At 39.1% G+C, this 23,523-nt stretch overlaps 1 protein-coding gene across 1 annotated transcript in view; it reads right to left on the reverse strand.

The window, feature by feature from the left end:
- ca8.S (carbonic anhydrase VIII S homeolog) overlaps window positions 1–23,523 on the reverse strand; it is a 53,382-nt gene that overhangs the window by 25,094 nt on the left and 4,765 nt on the right. Inside the window, exon 2 of the mRNA XM_018223747.2 lies at window positions 9,561–9,752. Within this exon, the coding sequence (XP_018079236.1) occupies window positions 9,561–9,752 (192 nt within the window). The remainder of the gene's footprint in view (window positions 1–9,560; window positions 9,753–23,523) is intronic.

Here is a 23,523-nt window from a genome sequence, read left to right on the forward strand (position 1 = left end):
AACTCTTATTTTCATACCAATGAGGAAAAGCAAGAAAGAGTTGCAAGGAATCCTTCTGCACTTGGAAATGCACTTGAGATATTTTATTTGGAGAGGGAGCTGGTTTTAAAACTCATTTGTATCATTCTGCAGCCCATTTCAATAGAGTTAATTTGAAGAGAGGAATTACAATTAACACGGTATACAACTAAAAGCATAATGCAATAAAGATTGCTTTAATTAAACAATTTGCTACTGTATAAAAAAGCTCAAATGAAAAATAATTGGAGGCATTGTAAAGCATGTTGAAATCAGTTGATTCACTGTCTGTGAGAAGCCCTTTGTGCATTGTCTCCAGTAAAAGAACATTTACAGGACTGAAAAATGCAATACAATTGTACAATTTGTCTTGACTTTCCGTGTGTTTGCAAGAAGTCAATGATCACCCCCTCCCTCTGCAGGTAATGAAAACTACCCATTGCATTTTATTATTACAGAACACTGAAAAAAGCAGAAAATGTAGACAATTAGCCAGCACTCACTAAGGGGCAGATTTACATAGGGTCGAATATCGAGGGTTAATTAACCCTCGATATTAGACTGTCAAAGTTAAATCCTTCGACTTCAAATATCAATCGAATATTGAGGGTTAATTAACCCTCGATATTAGACTGTCGAAGTTAAATCCTTCGACTTTGAATATCAATTTGTTTTTTAATCCATCGATCGAACGATTTTTCTTCGACCAAAAAAAGATTACAAAAGCCTATGGGGACCTTTCCCATACGCTAACGTTGACTTCAGTAGGTTTTAGGTGGCGAACTAAGGGGTCGAAGTTTTTTTTTAAAGAGACAGTACTATGGAATGGTCGAATAGTCGAATGATTTTTAGTTCGAATCGTTCGATTCGAAGGTCGAAGTAGCCAAAAAAAACATTGAAATTCGAAGTTTTTTTTATTCTATTCCTTCACTCGAGCTAAGTAAATGGGCCCCTAAGTGTTTCAAGCTTTTGAAAATAATTTAGGTGCACGTCAAACGGTGTCCACTTCAACCGACTTTAGGTATCCAAAATGTAGCAGACAGCACCATCCAAGGATATGTTTAAAAAGCCTTTATAATCTACTTCATGGCTTTATAATCTGGACAGATACTAAAGCCATGAAGTAGCAAATAAAGGCTTTTTAAGCATATCCTTAGATGGTGCTGTCTGCTACATTTTATAACATTTAGAAAATGTACCCTTGCCTGCTTTTCACCGACTTCTCAATTTAGTTTGAATTTAGTTGTGGCAGAAATGGACACATTTAGGGTAATAATTGTGGGTTGTGGTCTGCTTGCCATTATGGTCAAATTCAACAGTAATATTTTGACCGTTTTTAGATCTGTATCAGTCTCTGGCAAGTGCCAGTGCTGTAAAGATCCCATGTGCAACACTTGAGACATGGCATCAGACAGCAGTTTGACTTCCACAGCTTCTGGTGTTTATTACCGTTTGGTCCATAAGCTTTTGCACTGGTATTTTAATATGTAATAAGAAATTGAGGACTATAGAGGACTAAGGAATGTGAGAAGATATGATAGCAAACTGACAGTTGCAGTTTAAGTTGCAAGGAATAAAATAAAGAAAGAGGGCACTCCTAAACACTTAAAGGAGAAGGAAAGTCTTCAGTCATTTGGGGGTGCCACATGTTAGGTAACCCTAAGTGATTTCATTTACTTACCTGAAACCCTGGGCCGGTGCTTTTATCTGCAGAAAACTACACTAGTCTGGGGTTCTTCCAGTGAGCACCACAGAGCGATCCTCTTCCGGCTTCTTCTTTCTTCGCATGGCTGCGCATGTGCAGTAGAGCAAAAGGCCGAACTTTAACTTAAAAGGCAGCTTTTTCATTGTACTGCACATGCGACTGCCCCAGGAAATTTGAAGAAAGAAGAAACTGGAAGAGAATCGCTCCATGGTGCTCGCTGGGAGAACCCCAGGCTGGTTCAGTTTTCTACTGATAGGAGCACTGGCCCGGGGGTTTCAGGTAAGTAAATACAATCACTTGGGGGTGCCTAACATTTGGCACCCCCAAGTGCAAGAAGACTTTCCTTCTTATTTAAATGTCAAATTCATATTCATTGCTCACTGCTTGAAAATAATTGCAATTTCATGTGGTTCTAATTCAAAGATTGGGCTGGAACAAGGCCTGGCTGGTCTTTCAGAGAACCAGAAGTTCTTCCAGCCCTACTGGACCCCAGTCACAAGAGTTCCCATCAGTCCTTTCTTCTTTCCACCATAGGGTTATAACAAACCTATTACAGTATATTTAGCTCTGACTACAAATTGTTGTTAATGTGGGCTTTGAATGTCAGCATAGTGTAAGGTTTTTTTATGAATTTATTCGCTGGTGTCTAAACACAGAAATTCGCCCATCACTAGTAACGTGCATTCAAACAGCACAAATAACCCATTCTGTGTCTCCAAAAAACACAATATGATCGTTCTATAAAAATGAATTTGAATGCATTGATGAAGGGTGAGAGGGTGGAGGTGCTGCGCCAAGATGACGTTTGTTACCGTTGGGGAAGGAAGTGATGTCAACACTACCTGCATTGGAATATGATGTGAGTGGAAGAAAGGGGAATGTAAGGGGAAAGTGCTAATCTGATGCTCCTCTCTATATAGGGGCGCAGGGCTTCCAAGCATCCCCTGTCAATTCCCATCTTTTTCAATCTGAATGACAAGCATGACATGTTCTGTCCACTCTTCTGTATGTACACAGCACTACATTGAGAGTTTTAAAAATCATTTAAACATTTGGATTGTTTTGCCAACAATATGCATTTATTCAACTTAGTTACTATCAAACACAAGTTACTGTTTTATTATTAGAGAAAAAGAAAATTATAAGTATTTACTTATAAATGAACTCTCTGGCACATGGACTCCCATAATTAGGAGTTTTCTAAATAATGGCTGTACTGATACTGTATTTTGCAGAAGATCCATGTATTTAAAAAAAAAAAAAAAATCAATGACACGTATATTGTAAGCCTGTGGTTAAAACCACTGTTTTCCTTTTCACGCCATATATTTGTTGAAAGAGCTTCACATTCCACATTCACCATTCTTGTGAATGCTGGGAACCTGTCTAAGTTTGAATCAGAAAACAGCTTTCTTTCTGTAAGACAAAAAGAGTATTTACTGCTATGCATACTAATTAAGGGTTCTATTCAGCTGATACCTAAGACTTTGCTGTTTCCCATTTAAAGGGATACTGTCATGGGAAAAAAACTTTTTTCAAAATGAATCAGTTAATAGTGCTGCTCCAGCAGAGTTCTGCACTGAAATCAATTTCTCAAAAGAGCAAACAGATATTTTTATATTCAATTTTGAAATCTGACATGGGGCTTGACATATTGTCAATTTCCCAGCTGCCCCAAGTCATGTGACTTGTGATCTGATAAACTTCAATCACTCTTTACTGCTGTACTGCAAGTTGGAGTGATATCATCCCTCCCTTCCCCCCCCCCCAGCAGTTAAACAAAAGAACAATTGGAAGGTAACCAGATAACAGCTCCCTAACACAAGATAACGGCTGCCTGGTAGATCTAAGAACAACACTCAATAGTAAAAACCCATGTCTCACTGAGACACATTCAGTTCCATTGAGAAGGAAAAACAGCAACCTGCCAGAAAGCATTTCTCTCCAAAAGTGCAGGCACAAGTCACATGACCAGGGGCAGCTGGGAAATTGACAAAATGTGTAGCCCCATGTCAGATTTCAAAATTGAATATATAAAAATCTGTCTGCTCTTTTAAGAAATGGATTTCAGTGCAGAAGTCTGCTGGAGTAGCACTATTAACTAATGCGTTCTGAAAAAAACATGCTTTCTGATGACAGGATCCCTTTAATATATTTGTTTCACTGAACAACTATATGAACAGAACCCAAATACTGTAGTTCTTTAAATAGAGATGGAACAGACAATCTAGCAAATGCAGATACACCCTCATTACACGGTAAACAGTGAGGGCCAAATTCAGTCCGTTCCATCTGTAAATACTATTAATGAATATATTTTTGGGTTTACATCATACCTGCAGCCGTCTGATGACTTATAGTGCTTAATAAACCATTGAATAACCTCAAGCAGGAGTTTTCAACCATAATTGCACACAATGCATTCATGCATAAGGGGAGGTAGGAAGAGATGCCAGACAGATAGCATTTTGCTCGATGTGTAAAGATCAGAATTTAATGAACAGTTGAAGATGTAAAAAAGATCCAAACATCAATGAATTAAATCATAGGGCACCTTATTATTTTCTGTTTATCTTGTATCTATTAATCTACCTTAATCTGATTTGTCATATGTTTTATGTATGTACTGTATGTCTGTATAACTATTTGTAAAGCATTGTTAAGGAACCACATCTGCATACAATATCATACCTCCCAACTGTCCTGTTTTTCGCGGGACAATCCCAGTTTTGACAGCTCAACTCGCAGTCCCTAATTGTTACTGAAATGTCTTTCTCTTTGATCTCCTGCACTGAACAGCCAGAAAAAGATACAAAGTATCAAAAGCTTAGTTGGCTTTTGGCAGAGAACCCAGAATATGTGGCACTTAAGATACTTTTGTAACAATTTAAGATAAGCAGGTCTCTTGGGGAAACTGTGACTTGCAGCTTAAAGGGCAATTCACCTTCATTAGCAAAACTGCAATAACACATAAAAACCACAGAAATGTGTTCAAACTTTCATAACCTGCCAAATTTTGTAACATGAACATGGTAATTAGGGGGTGTGGTCACACAATTGGCGTGGTCAAAAATTTTCACCGTCTACATGCAGCAAATCTTTTGGTCCCTCTTGCTATTTCCAAAATGTTGGGAGGTATGCAATATATTAATGTACAATATAAACACAGGGAGGACAAGTCACATAATAAATACAATAAATATGCACAGTACACAGAGCTCAGATAACGACATCGAGCTTAAAGGGATCCTGTCATCGGAAAACGTGTTTTTTTCAAAACACATCAGTTAATAGTGCTACTCAAGCAGACTTCTGCACTGAAATCCATTTCTCGAAAGAGCAAACAGATTTTTTTATATTCAATTTTGAAATCTGACATGGGGCTAGACATTTTGTCAATTTCCCAGCTACCCCATGTCATGTGACTTGTGCCTGCACTTTAGGAGAGAAATGCTTTCTGGCAGGCTGCTGTTTTTCCTTCTCAATGTAACTCAATGTGTCTCAGTGGGACATGGGTTTTTACTATTGAGTGTTATTGAGTGTTGTTCTCTACCAGGCAGCTGTTATCTTGTGTTAGGGAGCTGCTATCTGGTTACCTTCCCATTGTTCTTTTGTTTGGCTGCTGAGGGGGGGGGAAGGGAGGGGGTGATATCACTCCAACTTGCAGTACAGCAGTAAAGAGTGATTGAAGTTTATTAGAGCACAAATCACATGACTTGGGGCAGCTGGGAAATTGACAATATGTCTAGCCCCATGTCAGATTTCAAAATTGAATATAAAAAATTTGTTTGCTCTTTTGAGAAATGGATTTCAGTGCAGAATTCTGCTGGAGCAGCACTATTAACTGATTCATTTTGAATTTTTTTTCCCATGACAGTATCCCTTTAAGGGCTATGTGGTAAGAGACAATTGGAAGGAGGTCCCTGTCCCATAGAGTTCATAGTCTAAGTGGTGGGTGGCTAAGATACAGGCTGAAATTGGAGAAGAAAAGTGCACAAAGTAAAGGCATTGTCCAGTACTCCAAAAGGCAGACTCTTAGTTTTTCTTGAAGATTGAGAGAGGATTCCTTACGGAGGAATATAGGGATGGAATTCCAGAGGTAAGGAGCAGCAAGATAGAAAGGTTTAAGACAAGAGGTGGCAGTGGATATGAATGTTGTGAAAAGAAGCTGGCTCGGGCAAGCAGGCATGGGTATTTAGTTAGGGCTAAAAACAAAGGAGATTTTGTAGGATGGTGCTGGATAAACAAAACGCATCCTACAAGTTGTATTTAGTCACACAGGTCAAAATATAATGTGACTGATCGGTTGTGTAAACTATATGGTAAAATTTCCACCTGATACAATTGTCCGATGCTAACGCTACATGCATGCTACATTTTTACAGAATTTTTTTTCACATTGAAATATATTGAATGTCAGATGTAGATGCATGAACAAAACACACCATCTGACTTTATCTGATCTGATTTTACTTTCTAAGGGGCAGATTTATCAAGGGTCGAATTTCGAAGTAAAAAATACTTCGAAATTCGACCATCGAATTAAAATACTTCAAATTCGAATATCGAATTCAAACTTTTTTCAATGAATTTGGGTATTCTGCGGTCCAAGTAAAATCGGTTGAATCGAACGATTTGAAGGATTTCAGCGATCGATCGAATGATTTTTCTTCGACTTAAAAAAACTTAGAAAACTGCTCTAGAAGGTCCCCATAGGCTAACATAGCACTTCGGCAGGTTTAATTTGGCGAAGTATTGAACTTGAAGTTTTTTTCAAGAGATAATACTTCGATAATCGAATGGTCGAATGTTCTAACTATTTTACTTTGAATCGAATTTGAAGTCGTAGTATCCTATTCAATGGTCGAAGTATCCAAAAAATTACTTCGAATTTCAAATTTTTTTACTTTGAAAATTCCCTCAAATTCACTTTGACCCTTGATAAATCTGCCCCTAGGAATAGGGAGATCACATTTCTTAGGATCCTACAAATCTCATGGTGATAGAAATCTTCCGTGTAGTTCAGCTTTTAGGGTTAGGGCACACAAGCAGATTCGGGGAGATTAGTCAAATCTCCTCTTCTTCAAGGGCGACTAATCTCCCAGAACTGCCTCCCCTGCCTTCCCGCCACCCTCCAGTTAAAATGCAAATTACCGGCGGAATGGCACTCGGCGCAATTCGTTTTCCGAAGTTGCCCGAAATTGCTTGACGAGAAAACTTGGGGTGACTTCAGAAATCGAATCGCGCCGAATGCCATCCCGCCGGTGATTTGCATTTTAGCCAGTGGGAAGGCAGGGGAGGCAGTTTGCAGTAGTAATTCTTTTTGCAAATGGCTGTAGGTGACGTCTCAGGATGCTCCACTGCTTTTACACATATTCTCATTTACAAATTAGTGCTCATTCTTGGAATAACCAGTTACAATTTCAGCCTCCTGGTCATGATATAATAGGCTGATGATATCCAATGGCATGGACTGAAGTACATCTGCCGAGTAAGAATTAGTGCATGCTTTTGTGGCAAACTGCTTCTATGCACTTATCTTTCTCCATATAGTCAACAGATTAAACAAATCACTCTTATATTATATTATATTACAACTCTTGTAGCAGAAGATAATAGGGCGCAGCTTGCATCCAGGCAAAAATCGATGCATGAATTGACACCATTCATTAAAGGTTGCATTCTAAGCTGCACCTTGCTCCAGTGCATCCATCCTGCCTAGGGTTGCCACCTTTTCTGGAAAAAAATACCAGCCTTCCTATACATTTATCTTTTTTCCCTATTAATAACATTGGGATCAACCATAATTTTTACTGGCCAGGTGGCAACCCTTATCCTGCCTCCTCTTGCATACTGCTTGCAAATGTGTGTTTTGAAGTTGGGGAACCATGGAAGCTCCAAGGTTGCTACAGCATGCAGCGCCTTCAGTGTGCAGACTTGATTGCAGCCTCTGCTGCAACTTGCAATCACAATTATGCTGAAATTATGGGGATAACACAGCAAATTGCATAGAAATTGAACTGTGCTCTAATTTAACTGAACCCCAGTTTCAGTTAATTAATACATACATGTAGATGTTTTGGTGGTGAGCTGAGCTGGAAGACGCCTCTCATTAAAGACTGTCACCATCCAGATTCCAGGATACAGTGTAATGTTTCCTCATCAACGTCATGTTTGCAAAGGGAGCTGCCAGGCGGCAATGGCACAGCCAGGCAAGTGGCCAACACACAATTCCTGACATAATAAAAGTAGCTGAAGAAAGTTTGCTTATATCAAAAGCAGCTCTGTTTGCCCTGTAAACACCAGTGTGTTCCACATAAAGGAGCTAGCTGTCTCTCCGGAACATGGCTGCTTAAAATATTATGAATTTGTTCTTTTGTAAACATTTACTAAATATCTTTTAATATATGCAATAGTGTATTCAAGTTACATGCGTAAAGCTAGGGGGTTAACTTAGGACCTTAAATCCCCTTTTTCTGGCCTCCCCTTTCAACCTGCAACAACATCAAAAGACTTCATCTACAGCAGGTGTGACTCAAGCAATGAAGTAAAAGGATGCTACAAGGAAGCTGAAGAACGGAAAACAGCTAATGCAATGGATGTAAATTGCATTTCTTTTACTAAATTCTGCCCCCAGGAGAAAGATGGAGGAGGAGTAGGAGATGAAAGCTCGAGACCAGTGAGAAATGAAAAACAACTCTTTCCTGGTTTTCTACATTTCTGTAACCCACAGGGACCATTTATCCATTGTTTATTGGAGGCCAACCAAAGGGCTGTATTATATGCTGCTAATATCTAATGAAAGACATAAAGTTTTTGCAGCCTATATGGCTACAGAGGGGCCTCCAGGGCACAGGGACCCTCAGCTCATATAAATCATTTTTTTAATCATGCTAATTATCCTACTAATTGTACTATGAATTTATTATGTCTATACAAATGAAGGCACGCACAAAGTTTAATTGAACAATAGATGGCAAAATACATGCCTGCCTTGATAAAGCTGTCAGCTACACATCTTTTCTACTGATGTTTATTTAATTATATTGTTCTAATATATACTGTAGCACTGACATCATTTCTTTCTATGTAAAATATCAGATATTTTTCAGTCTAGTTCTACAATAAATTATTTATTATGGTATATTGTTAGTTGTTATTAAGATTGCAACAAACGCAGACATAAAGCAGGACATGTCTTTACAGTATCTGTCCCCATTGTGTTACCGCAGCACAATCTTTTAGGTAAGGATGATGGTGCATAAGTTGATCTGCGCCAACGCAGGTGCTAGGGGTAGAAGTGGAGGGGTTAAATTTACACCTGGATCTGTGCCTCTATAAATAAAACACTAAAAACTCGTTTAGGGTATGGGACTTGTCATCCAGAATGTTTGGGACCTGGGGTATTCCGGGATAATGGGTGTTTCCATAATTTATATCTTCAAACCTTAAGTCTTCAAAAGAATCATTAAAATATTGATTAAAAACATTAGGCTGGTTTTGCTTCCAATAAGAATTAATTATATTTTAGTTGGAATTAAGTACTGTTTTATTATTACAGAGATAAAAGAAATACGATTGAAAAATTTTAATTATTTTATTCAAATTAGTCGATGGGAGGTTTATTTGGAGCTCTCTGGATATCAGGTTTCCGGATAAGGATCCTATATCTGTATGAGCACAATCACCATGGTTTCTTCCAATAATGCAGTAATGTTTCCAAAAATTCCAGCATCATTGCGGTCACAAGGAGTTGTTGCGTCTGATGCAACTGTGACTGATGAGTCAAAATTAACACAATTTCATGTATTTCAAAGTAAAAGCAATAATTCTTTACCTGATTTTGATTTCAGCAATATCTGAACCACATGCCCCTCATTAATTACTTCACAGTCACGGCAAACAACATAGTTGGGCGTTAATCGAACCTCTAACAACGATGGGTCATATACGGCCTCTCTGGAATTGATGTTGATTGGAGACTGGTAATCTCCATTGGCTTCTGGATAAAGCAGACCCCATTCAACACCTGAAAATAAACAAATACATTTAATATTTAAAATTCCTCGTATTAAAAATGTCCACAATAAATAATTCATTTTTTTACTTGTTTACTCTTCAACTGAAGTCTGTCACACAGTAACTGCTATAATTTTATATTTTATATTTTAGTTGCATGAAGAAAGTTCTCTGATGCTGCTGAGAAACTAATATATTATATCGAACATATTTAGAGGGTTGGTTATCTGAGATATGAGAAAATAAAACAAATTCATTTTTAATTTTACATTTAAGAAAATGGTAATAAAATAGAAAGCAACTGAAAACAAATTATCATTGCAGTGTGAAAATCATTGATTCTCTGAAGGTGAAAGGCCAGAACTTTTGAGAACTGTAACTTCAAGTACAAATAGGAAGTTTTGTTATCATCAGAAAATCTGACATTGCTCGGATTTTTCTTAAAGCCCTAAAACAGGACTAGTGATGAGTGAATTTCTCCCAGTTTTGATTCGCGAAAAAATATCGGAACTCGAATTTTTACGGTACGTAAATTTTGACGCCTGTGGCAATTTGCGTCAATTTTTACGCCATTTGCGTCAATTTTTTTTACGTGAATATTATTTGGAAATTCACCGCAAATGCACACTTGGTGAATTTATTCGCCCATCACTAAACAGGACACTTATCCTAATTCTATGATAACAGTGATGTAAACATGAACTGGCTTTCAGCACAACTGCCCTCATTTCCCAGGACAAAAATTTTGTCTTTAAAAATAAGACACTGGTTATGGCACCTGCAGATGGTTATTGCCTTAAACCATAGCCATACACAGTTCTTGTACACTTTCCTCAGAGACAACTCCTCTTTTTACATTTTGTAAGTTATCTGCTGTAAGGTACCAGTGAGCCCAGGTCAAAGAGCTTATTGGTGTGCCCCCACTGCTCCAAGAATTATGTAATAGAACGACGATCAAGCAGGAGAACACCAATATAATATGGCAGGCAAAGAAGAAATAGTCTGTACTTAAGGATGCCCAGGGGTGCTGCCCTGGACCAGCAACCATGAGAATAAACTCTCTCTAGCTAGCTTTTTATTGGATCCTTTAGAAGCATATGTTCCAGATAAAATGTAAAGTAATGACAATGGCCATAATTCAAAGATCTTTATCTGATTAAAATGGGGGGTCTGCCATCTGTGGCAGCTGCTTCTGTCAAAATTGATACCGGATGAAAAGTCTGGAGGTGGTCTTCTTGTCCTGGTTAGGCCCTGGGTAAATGTTCATTATGCTCATGTATTAAAATTGCCTTGTAGATGATATTTCCCTGGGAAAAGTTACAAACACAAAATACCAGAAAATATTCTGTATGGCACAGGTCTAAACTTATAGCATCCAAGCAGCAGGTAGCATTAGCTAGTCCAAGCCACAAACCGCTACCGAGGCGCAGATCAAGAAAACCAGGAATCCGGCACAGTTAACATTAACGCGTTTTATGCCCCATAGCTGGGCACTTCATCAGATGGGGCATGAAACGCGTTAGAATTGTACACCCTCCACTGTCATCCTTCCTATGCGTGAATAAAGCCGAGCGTTGATGTTAACTGTGCCGGATTCCTGGTATTCTTGATCTGTGCCTCGGTAGCAGTTTGTGGCTTTGATGTAGTAGCTGGCGAGGAATGACCGGCATATCGCGAGAGCAGCGATCGAGCTGGACGGCACATTGGTCCGGGTGAGCTACGCCATTAACGCTTCATGAGTAGAGCTTTAGCATTAGCTAGTCACCTGATAGATTGATAGTAAAGCTGGCCATAGATGCAAAGATCCGATTGTTCGAATCCTCGAGACTTCCCCATCTCCCGACCTGCCACTAACCATTCATTTCAAATAAAGTAGTTAAATAACAGATCAGCCGATGTTCTGCCCCTGACAGCAATCGTATGATAGTTATGTCCGACAAAGCTAGTGACAGTCTCCCTCTGAAAATCATACGATCGGCAATACACGCAGAGATATTATCGGCAGAAGCCAACAGAAATCTTTTAACCTGTCCGATCGACCAAACGACCGATCTCCGCGGGACGAAAAATGTCAGGACTCTCCACACACGGTCCGAAAATCGTACGAATTGAGGATTTGTATGATCGGATCTATGTGTCTATGGCCAGCTTAAGATAGTAGACCTGGTAAAACTCTGTGACATTTAATAAAATAAAAAACCCTTCAACTAGTCCACCAGCAAATTTTAAATCCAACGGACATGTAGCGATTGTCCTTTCCCATGGTACTTCTTACTAGTTATCAAGGAATTCCTAAGATAGGCTATAGAACATTCAACAGCTGTTTGGGGGATGCCTTTTGCCATTTTCTCATTATATTTAACTTACAATTACAATTCTCAACTTTTATCAGAAATATGTGCGTAGGTATCCAGGTAAATATTGCCAGCAACTATACACCATCTAGCCCTCACTACATACAGTAAATCTATAGAATAACTGCTCTGCTAATAAAAACAAAGCAGGTTTCAAGATTCATAACACCTGCCATGTTTTAAGATCCGGATTTCATCACCAGGAAGAGAAGACAATGTTTAATTAGATTTGTTTGCCTGTCTGTGTCGCTTGGCTGTACTTCAGGCTATGAACTGTTAGGTTTCTTGGCATCCTCCACCCTGGCCAGTCTTGTTGCTCCAGGATGCTAATATACTTGAGGAATAATTTTCGTTGCAAAAAAAAAAAAAAAAATGAATAATATATTGAAAATATGTAATTAATGTTGTCTATAGCAATACATCACATAAACACTAGCCACCATATTCTGTAGCCCTATAAAACATTGATAATTGGGGAATTAGGATTGTTGGTGCTTACTGGGGCAAAAACTAGAACAAGCAAACCAACGTGGGTTATTCTTGACAGTTTCCATTTCTATGACAAATATACACTTTTTCCATTAACTCATCCCACCTTCTTCAGATGTACTTCATGAAAGGAAATCTCTTCTCCCCATGCATGTTGGCTTTTGGGTCCCCTGCTGCAAATATTTAACTTACAACTGAATACAGCTCAGTTCTGACAATCAAAGACTTCATGTTATTGCATGCCTTAGAACTGTACTTCTTTCAGTGATGGATGTATGTATGTGTAACTGAACTGAAAAAGCAGAGGACTTGCTGGAATACAGACACCATCTGCAGTTATGAAATACAGTTGGATATTTTAAGGTCATAAATCATTTCCATACATACAATGAACTTAACCTGCTCTGCTGCTGTCAGCCATGCTAAATAATGAGTAGAACATTATACAGAGGAGATTAGTTTAAATCCCACTCTCTTGGCTGTGCAGGTATGGGACATGGTGTCCAGAATGCTCAGGACCTGGGGTGTTCAAGATACTGTAATTTGAATCACCATACCTTAAGTCTACCAAAAAATAATCAATATCCCCAGCGCCCAAAAAGAGAGCTTCCCCGTTAATCAAATAATCACAAGCCCTGGAAAGTTAAGCATAAATGTTAAGTCTTCTGGACTTCTCGCCGTTTACTCCTGGTGATTCCAGACCTTGTTATCAAATGTATTAATAAAATATATACCTTTTAACTTAAACACTGAAGTTGGCAGTTTCTGTGAAGATCCGGAGTGCACTGCTACAATTGGTGTTTTTTTATCAAAAAATAATGGAAACATTAAATAAACCCGATAGGATTGTTTTATCTTCAAAAAGGATTAATTATATCTTAGTTGGGAAAAAATGTAAGCTATTGTTTTATTATTATAGAGAAAATGAAAATACTTTTTTTTACATTTGAATTATTTGATTTAAAATGGAAGATGGCCATCCTGTAATATAGCACTTTCTGAAAAATGGATGAAACAATTCATGCTATGATGATATTTGTTCTGAAAGTCATATGAAACCTTCGATCTAATGGCAATATTTTGTGTGTTTTGGTAGAATTAGCCTGCTCACTGGCTCTTTTTTGTATGACATCACTTTAATACAATCTGACTTTCAGATATGTAATATATTAAATAACTGGCGCACTACTGCACAGTTTTGATGTACTGTATCTGGGGTTAAGTCCAATGCTGTAGTGATATGCGGGTCGGGTAAAACCCGACCTGCACCCTACCCTAACCCACCCTAAACCCGCGCCCGCCCGTGCCTGACTTCCATTTATAGACCTGCGCCGCCCCGCCCCACAGATGATGTCACAAAAGGGGCAGGTGAGCAAATAAAAAAGGAAGCCGGCAGTGCAAGGTGGCGGGCGAGGCAAAAGGGGGTGCAAGGTGGGCCCGAACCCGCCTGACCCATGGGTATCTGGCCGGCCTGCACATCACTACAGTGCTGTCCCAAGCACCAAGGGGCGCTCCACCAATGAGGCGAGCTGAGACGCTCACATCAGGCGGCAGCACCAGCGAGGTTTCCAGGGGCAGGCAAAAAACCACTCCGGTACCTTTAAGAGCCGAATTTCCGGTTTTTAAACGGGAAATTCGGCTGTAGTATTGCGAGAGAGAGCGCAATTGCGAGAGAGAGCGCAATTGCGAGAGAGAGCGCAATTGCGAGAGAGAGCGCAATTGCGAGAGAGAGCGCAATTGCGAGAGAGAGCGCAATTGCGCTCTCCGTAGTAGTGTTCCTGCCTCCCCTCCCGACAGGTAAGCCTCAGACGGCTCCTTCTACAGAATCGGCGCTGCAAGCACCATACCTCAGTCTCTTCTCCCAGACATAGTTACATAGTTACATAGTTGGAAAAAACTCATCAACTCATTAAGTTCAACCCCTCCCAATGAAACCCAGTGATATACATACACACACACTCACACTGGCCCCTCCATACACTCACATAAACTATATATACCCATATATAACTATAGGCATATATATATATATAGTTTATGTTAGTGTATGAAAGGGGTCGGTGTAAGTGTGTGTGTATGTATGGACGTCCCATCTGTGCAGTACTTCACCAAAGGTGTGTCCAAACTCCACTAATATCATTAAGCACTTGTCCTAAATGTCATCGTAGGTGCGGTCTGCATTAGACCTAGTCTGGACATAAGCTATTTAGGCTAAAGAAGAAATGTTTACATTTAGATTACATTAGATGTTGTGCAAAAATAAAACCATGTTTGCCTGTTGCAATTCTCTTTCTTTTTAAATTGAAAATGCAAAATATTACAGTACTGTCTGCGATTTCTATTATTTTATTCCAACATGAAAATGGAACTCTAATGTTGGTAAAATGTTTTTAAAGCAGGCAGCTTGTGTTTTCAGCAGAACTAGCAAACTTTTAACAGGGCATTTGTGCACATGTTCCAGATCGGTATATTTTCTATCTTTGACATTCTTCTCAGGAAAAGCCTTAGTAGCAAAATGCAGACGGTTGTCTATCCCCTTTCATACTGTAATGGATTAGATTTACAGAGTACTGTAGTCATCCTCTCTGATCTGCCCTCAAAAGCAAAAGTAAGCTACAGCAGGGATCCCAAACCTGTTTTTTTTTTTTACCTGTGAGCCATTTTCAAATGTAAAAAAAAAGTTGAAGAGCAACATAAGCATGCAAAAAGTTCCCGAGGGTTAAAAATATGGGCTGAAATTTGCTATTAGTAGCCCCTATGTGGACTGGCAGCCTACAGGAACCTCTGTTTGTTAATACACCTGAATTTTATGCAACCATAAATTGCCTCCAAATCAGGAATTCAAAAATAAGCTCCTGCTTCAAGACCGCTGGGAGCAACATCCAATAGGTTGGTGAGCAACATGTTGCTCGTGAGCCACTGGTTGGGGATCACTGGGATACAGTAAATTATTGCAACTGGTTCTAAATTGCCAGGAATGCAGGGGAAAAATCAAACTAAATTTTTTCAAACTCATTTTGTCAATCTCCAGTGTTTGCTTGTTTATAAAAAAGTTAGAATAACAATTTTCAAGTGAAAAAAAAAAAACACTTTACTTTGAGATGGCTCCCACTGACTTCTACATTAACTTAATAGATTTTATATTTATGAACTGTAAAACTCGTAAGACACTTAATACATTTTGAACACAGGAGTTTTTGAAATCATAATTTGAATTCAGGAGTCGCAGGACCAAAAACTGATTTGCGACAAATATTTGAACATTGATAAATTAGCTCTTAGATCACCCATGGTGCAATCAATTCCCTCCAGAACGCCACTCTTAAAGGGATACTGTCATGGGAAAAAAATTTTTTCAAAATGAATCAGTTAATAGTGCTACTCCAGCAGAATGCTGCACTGAAATCCATTTCTCAAAAGAGCAAACAGATTTTTTATATTCAATTTTGAAATTTGACATGGGGCTAGACATACAGATGCAGCCACTTTGGTTTGTCTGTTTGACACAGAATAACTAAACACAGATATCCCATTTATCTCATTTAACACAGAAAACTGCGTCACAACATCCCATCTAATTAAAGCATTCACCATTGTTCACAATGGTGCTTTGGTATGCTAATGGAAAGGTTAAATGCATTAAATGAGTTAAGATGACTTTAGATAACGCAGTTTCTTCAATTAACCATGAGTCATGACGCATTTATCTCACAAATCCAAGTGGCTTCATCTGTATTGTCAATTTCCCAGCTGCCCCCAGTCATGTGACTTGTGCTCTGATAAACTTCAATCACTCTTTACTGCTGTACTGCAAGTTGAAGTGATATCACCCCCTCCCTTTTCCCCCCCAGCAGCCAAACAAAAGAACAATGGGAAGGTAACCAGATAACAGCTCCCTAACACAAGATAACAACTGCCTGGTAGATCTAAGAACAACACTCATTAGTAAAAACCCATGTCCCACTGAGACACATTCAGTTACATTGAGAAGGGAAAACAGCAGATTGCCAGAAAGCATTTCTCTCCTACAGTGCAGGCACAAGTCACATGACCAGGGGCAGCTGGGAAATTGACAAAATGTCTAGCCCCATGTCAGATTTCAAAATTAAATATAAAAAAATCTGTTTGCTCTTTTGAGAAATGGATTCAGTGCAGAATTCTGCTGGAGTAGCACTATTAACTGATGTGTTTTGGAAAAAAACATGTTTTCCAATGACAGGATCCCTTTAAGTACTGTACGGTACACTGTGGAGTGTAATATAGTATCGGACTGCACTACTGCTTCTAAATCTTGAACAAATGTAGCAAATGTCAGCTGATAACAGGTGGGAAGGAGAATTGACCTCTACTTTACTGAAATGAGAGTCAGAACCAGGAGTAAATGCACAAAACAAAAATGAAAATGGAAACAAGCATTCTGTTTCAGTTGCAATTATATTTATGAATAACTTTCAAACCTTATATCCATTTTTAATTAGTTGTGTTTTAGTTTTCATAACAAAACCAGTGCACAGACAGCAGCTGCCATTGTAACTATGTGTTTTTGGTAGATTAATGAGATAAAAATACACTTAATAATGATTTCTACATCAACAACAACACATGAAATTCACAGTTTGAGGGCACACAGGGTGTTTTAGCTGTGCCATGTGAAGTCATTCAGTTCTATGGCAGTCTGGTACCCACAGCTCAGAAGATGAAAACTGAATTCATGTATCACATCTTGTGTGTGGCCAGTGTAATACAAATTGGGCAAATATGTCACTAAGGGTTTCTCCAAGGCAGATCAGTCTCCGAAGCTGTTAAAGGGTTTGCTCACCTTTGAGATAACTTTTAGTAGGCTGTAGAGAGTGATATTCTGAGACGATTTGCCATTGGTTTTACTTTGTTATTTTTTGTGGTTTTTGAGTTATTTAGCTTTTTATTCAGCAGCTCTCCAGTTTGCCAGTTTGTTAATCTGGTTGCTAGGGTCCAGATTACCCTAGCAACCATGCATTGATTTAAACAAGAGACTGGAATATGAATAGGAGAGGCCTGAATACAGTGTCGGACTGGCCCACAGGGATACCAGGAAAACTCCCGGTGGGCCCAGGTGTCAGTGGGCCCTCCTGCTGCTAAACATTTGGCCTATTTCATGGCCATTCTCTATTTCATTGAGAACAAAGAGGCTAAATAGAGGGAATAATAGATTATAGTATGTAAAAAAGAGACTATAGAGGTTGAGTGAGGAGAGAAAGAATAATAGTACTGAGAGTGGGCCCCTGGTCTAAGGTTTTTTGGTGGGCCCCTGATGTCCCAGTCCGACACTGCCTGAATAGAAATATGAGTAATAAAAAGTAGCAAAAACTATTTGTAGCCTTACAGAGCATTTGATTTTGTGATCCCTCATTTCAAATCCACTGCAAGTCTATTTATTTAAAATCAGTTTCTCTGAAGGAAAGTGTCTCTGTGCCTCTGACGAAGCCCCAAGTATCTTTCCGGTTTTCTTGGCTGTTGATTTACAGGCTGATTAGCAATTAATAGTCAATCCTGTAGCATCAGCATGAGAATGAAGGGCACAATGTTCCTACTGGACAGATACCATTAAAGTGATGGTTCACCTTAAGGGCGTTTTCATCCGACAGTCGGATCAATGTAGTTGTTTACGTGCGATTCTCCTTCACTCTCGTTTTCACTAAACCATCGACACGCTGCATAAGTTTAGTCGCATTGCGACGTGTCGGGTCAAAACGCATCATCTAGTCCTGCCCTTAAGTTAACTATTAGTATGTTATAGAATAGCTAATTCTAAGCAATTTTCCAACTGGCCTTCATTTTTTTTCTTTTTTTTTATAGTTTTTTAATTATTTGCCTTTTTCTTTTGACTCTTTCCAGCTTTCAAATTGGGGTCACTGACTCCACCTAAAAACAAATTCTCTTTAAAGCTACAAATGTATTGCTGTTGCTATATTTTATTAATCCTCTTTCTATTCAGGTCCTGTTCTATTCATATTACAGCCTCTTGGGTAATTTGGACCCTAGAAACTTGATTGCTGGAATTGCAATTGCATACTGGAGAGCTGCTGAATAAAAAGCTAAGTAGCTCGAAAACCACAAAATGAAAAGCAAATGCTAATTTGTCACAGAATATCACTCTCTACATCATAGATCCCCAACCTTTTGAACCCGTGAGCAACATTCAGAAGTAAAAGGAGTTGGGGAGCAACGCTAGCATGAAAAATTTACTTGGAGTGCCAAATAAGGGCTGTGATTGGCCATTTGGTAGCCCCTATGTGGATTCTCAACCTACATTGAGGCTCTGTTTGGCAGTACAGCTGTTTTTTATGCAACCAAAACTTGCCTCCAAGTCTGGAATTCAAAAATAAGCACCTGCTTTGAGGCCACAGAGAGCAACATCCAAGGGGTTGGAGAGGAAAACATGTTGCTCACGAGCGACTGGTTGCGGATCACTGCTCTACATTATAGTAAAAGTTAATTTAACGGTGAGCAACCCTTTTAGGATCATCTTTCCACCTCTTTTGCCCCTCCCAAGTCCACCCTGTAATCAGCCTTTATCAGGTATACAATAATAGGATTGCACTAATTAGTGGAACGGAATCTTTCTAGACAATTATCCAGTTCATATCAGCTTGGTTATCTTAGATCATGCATTACCAGGACCTGGATTCGCTGGAATATATTTTGATACGACTACACAAACAAAAGTGAATTTACACAAAAAAATGTAGAGATGAGATCCCATTAGCAATATTAGCAATTGAGCAACTTAATATAATAAGGCAAAGGTCTCCTGCTGGGCTGCAGAATAATACAGTGATGCTAAAAGCAATAGTAGAGCTGAATTCATGGGGGGACTCGTAGGTTCTGTGGCTGCGGTGCTGCTTGTGGGGCATGTTGTGAAAGTGCAAAAGACATGGCTGTGTGTGCCCATTTATTACACTTTGCACCATGTCTTCCATGTAGGAGATGAACCCTTTTAAAGCTGGTCATACACGGGCTGATAAAAGAGTAAGCAGCTTGTTGGCCCGTGTGTCAGGCAGATGTAGATTGGGTACAGTTAAAAATCTTGTCAGATCTTTGATGCGGTCCTGTGATCTGACTACCCCTTTCACTAGCATTATGATCCGATAGTTGGGTCCTAGGGCCCACGATCGGATCAACCCGATATCGCCCACCTCAGTGTGGGCATATCGGGGAGAGATCTGCTAGTTTGGCGAAATCGCCAACGAGAAGATGTCTACATGTATGGCCACCTTTACTCTTAAAGTGATTGTTTACGTTCTATAAGAATCAAGTCCCTGTATATCTGTATCTATTTTTTAGTTATTACCTCTACTATTTTCTCCCCCTCCAGCCTCTGGAGATGCCATTTACACAACGACTATAACCTATCTGAGATTCCAACCCAGAGGCAACAAAACACAAAAAAAAATTTGTACAACGTATAAAAAGTTCCTCTATCACTTTAAAGAGGTGGTTCAACTTTAAGTTAACGTTTAGTATGTTAAAGAATGGACAATTATAAACAACTTTTCATTATTTATTTTTTATAGTTTTAGAATGATTTGCCTTTTTTTCTGACTCTTTGCAGCTTTCAAATGGGGGTCACTGATCCCATCTAAAAACAAATGCTCTGTAAGGCTACAAATGTATTGTTATTACTACTTCTTATTACTGATCCTTCTATTCAGGCCCTGTCTTAAAGGGCATGTAAAGTCTAAAATAGAATAAGGCTAGAAATGCTGTATTTTGTATACTAAATATAAACATGAACTTACTGCACCACAAGCCTAATCAAACAAATAATTTATGCTTTCAAAGTTGGCTACAGGGGGTCACCATCTTGTAACTTTGTTATACATCTTTGCAAGACTAAGACTGTGCACATGCTTAGGTTAGGGACCATCTGACAATTCCTATCCACAGCAGTAAATGAAGGGAGAATTTCACTGCATACAGTCAGGTTTCTTATAAAAACGGTACACATTTTTTAATCAACGTATATTGGAGATAGGTTTCTTTTTCATTAAAGAAAGTAAAAATGGGATTTTATTTTTTTGCCTTTACATGCTCTTTAACCCTTTGCCTGCCAAGCACGTACGGCGTACGTGCTGGCAGGCAAATGCTCAGGCTGCCAAGAACGTACATTGTACGTTCTTTAGCAGCTGAGCGCTCTCTCTGCTTCGGCGGCTTTTGCCGCCTCCGCAGAGAGTGGGGAGAGAAGACAGCCCCCTAGGCAACGAGGCTGGGGGGCTGTCAAGTCGGATCTGCGACTCGATTGTCGCAGATCCGACTTCAAAGTAGCAGACGCATCGCATGGAGCGTCTGCTACTACACTCACCTTCTTCCTGCCTGCAGAGCCGCCCACGCACTTCCTGCTGCGCAGCAACTCTGCAGACACGCTGCCAGGACTCCTCCAAAGAAGACAGCGATTCTCCTGCTCCAAAAACGGTAAGTGCACGTTTTTTTACACACTTACCTGCACCTACACATACTTACAGTACATTTATGCATTTTAGTAAAGATTGGAATTTTTTAAAATTTTTTTTTTTTAATTTTAGCACACTTGGTCCCTTTTGTACAGTTATTTACACTTATTTACACTTATTTACATGTATTTGCACACTCAGATAACTTTTATTAGTGCACAAATATGTATACACAAACAGGTGTTTTTTTTTTTTTTACGAATTCATTATACTGTTATCTTTTGTTTTTTTTGCCTAAAAACGTGTTATTTTGGCAGCGTGACTATTGGATAATCGATTTCGGCCACTAATTACGCTGTCAGAACAATTATTTTGTTATTTCATTGATTTACGCTATTTTTGTGGTTTTATTGCAATTTTATCCCTGCATTATTGTTCCCTATGTATCTTTAGTATCGTTTTGCTGTTTGGTGCTTTGGTATAGAAAGATAGATTTTACTTAGTTTGATCCGCCAAAATATGTGCTTTCCAAAAATATATGGGTTTCTGGGGGTCTTTTTACAGTTTGGGGGTCTTACGGCACATAACGTACAGTTAGGGTTCTCTTTTCTGCAGCTTAGTTGGCTAGCGTGAAAATTCATAGTTACGTTTTTCATTTGGGGTCCATACACAACACATACTTTGGTAAATCTATACATATTGGGCATCAAACTATTTATTAGACCTCTGACGTCCATATTTAGAGAGATTTTTCTTTGTACGTAAAACATTGTGTCCGATAAATGCGGCAAACTGCAACATTTTTAGGCGATTTTCAGAAATGTTGTAAAAACCTATATGTTTAGAAAAGCTTTGCAGTTTGGTAGTTTCGTGTAGAAAGACGTCGTTATCTTTGTTGGAATCGGCAGAATGTGTACTTTCCAAAAATGTATGGTTTTGGGGGTCATTGCTGTTAGGAGGGTCTTGAGGCAAATAATATGAAGTCAAGGGTCTATGTTCACAGAAGGCGAATGGGCAGCGGAGAAAACTCATATTCACTATTTTTATTTGGGGTCCGCACATGCCAGCTGCCTTGGTATATCTATGCATATTGGGCATCAAACTGTTCAGTAGACCCTTGGCATCAATATTTATGGTGTTTTACAATTGTATGTAAGAAATTGGGTGAGATAAATGCGGCCAATTGCAATATTTTTAGGCGATTTTCAGAAATGTAAAAACAGTTGCTTTTATCGCCAAATTTAGGAAAGGCTTGCGACTTGGTACTTTGGAGTACAAAGACATGCATACCCAATTTGGATTCGCAGGAATGTGTACTTTCCAAAAATATATGGTTTTATGGGGTGAACGCACTTTTTTCTACCTTTGCCCCCCCCAAAACAATGTAAATGTGTTGATTTTGCAGTACCTGAAATGACAGACCATATGGGGGTCTTTGTTTTGGGGCCCCTATACGCCACGTGCTTGGGTACACCTATACATATTGGGCATCAAACTGTTCAGAGGACCCCAGGCTTTCATATTTGGGGTGATTTGTCTTGATACCTAAAAGTATGTGGGTAATACAATGCTGCAGGGTCGACATTTTGAAGTCATTTTTGGAAATGTCCCCAAATCACCAAATTTAGGAATGGTTTGCGGCTTGGTACTTTGGAGTACAAAGACATGCATACCCAATTTAGATCCGTGGGAATGTGTACTTTCCGAAAATATATGGTTTTCTGGGGTGAACTTACTTTTTTCTACATTTTCCCCCCTCAAAACAATGTAAATGTGTTGATTTTGCAGTACCTGAAATGACAGACCATATGGGGGTCTTCGTTTTGGGGCCCCTATACGCCACGTGCTTGGGTACACCTATACATATTGGGCATCAAACTGTTCAGAGGACCCCAGGCTTTCATATTTGGGGTGATTTGTCTTGATACCTAAAAGTATGTGGGTAATACGATGCTGCAGGGTCGAAATTTTGAAGTCATTTTTGGAAATGTCCCCAAAATCACCAAATTTAGGAATGGTTTGCGGCTTGGTACTTTGGAGTACAAAGACATGCATACCCAATTTAGATCCGTGGGAATGTGTACTTTCCGAAAATATATGGTTTTCTGGGGTGAACTTACTTTTTTCTACATTTGCCCCCCTCAAAACAATGTAAATGTGTTGATTTTGCAGTACCTGAAATGACAGACCATATGGGGGTCTTCGTTTTGGGGCCCCTATACGCCACGTGCTTGGGTACACCTATACATATTGGGCATCAAACTGTTCAGAGGACCCCAGGCTTTCATATTTGGGGTGATTTGTCTTGATACCTAAAAGTATGTGGGTAATACGATGCTGCAGGGTCGAAATTTTGAAGTCATTTTTGGAAATGTCCCCAAAATCACCAAATTTAGGAATGGTTTGCGGCTTGGTACTTTGGAGTACAAAGACATGCATACCCAATTTAGATCCGTGGGAATGTGTACTTTCCGAAAATATATGGTTTTCTGGGGTGAACTTACTTTTT

The sequence above is a fragment of the Xenopus laevis genome, chromosome 6S, assembly GCF_017654675.1.
Source record: "Xenopus laevis strain J_2021 chromosome 6S, Xenopus_laevis_v10.1, whole genome shotgun sequence".
Lineage (NCBI taxonomy): Eukaryota > Metazoa > Chordata > Amphibia > Anura > Pipidae > Xenopus > Xenopus laevis.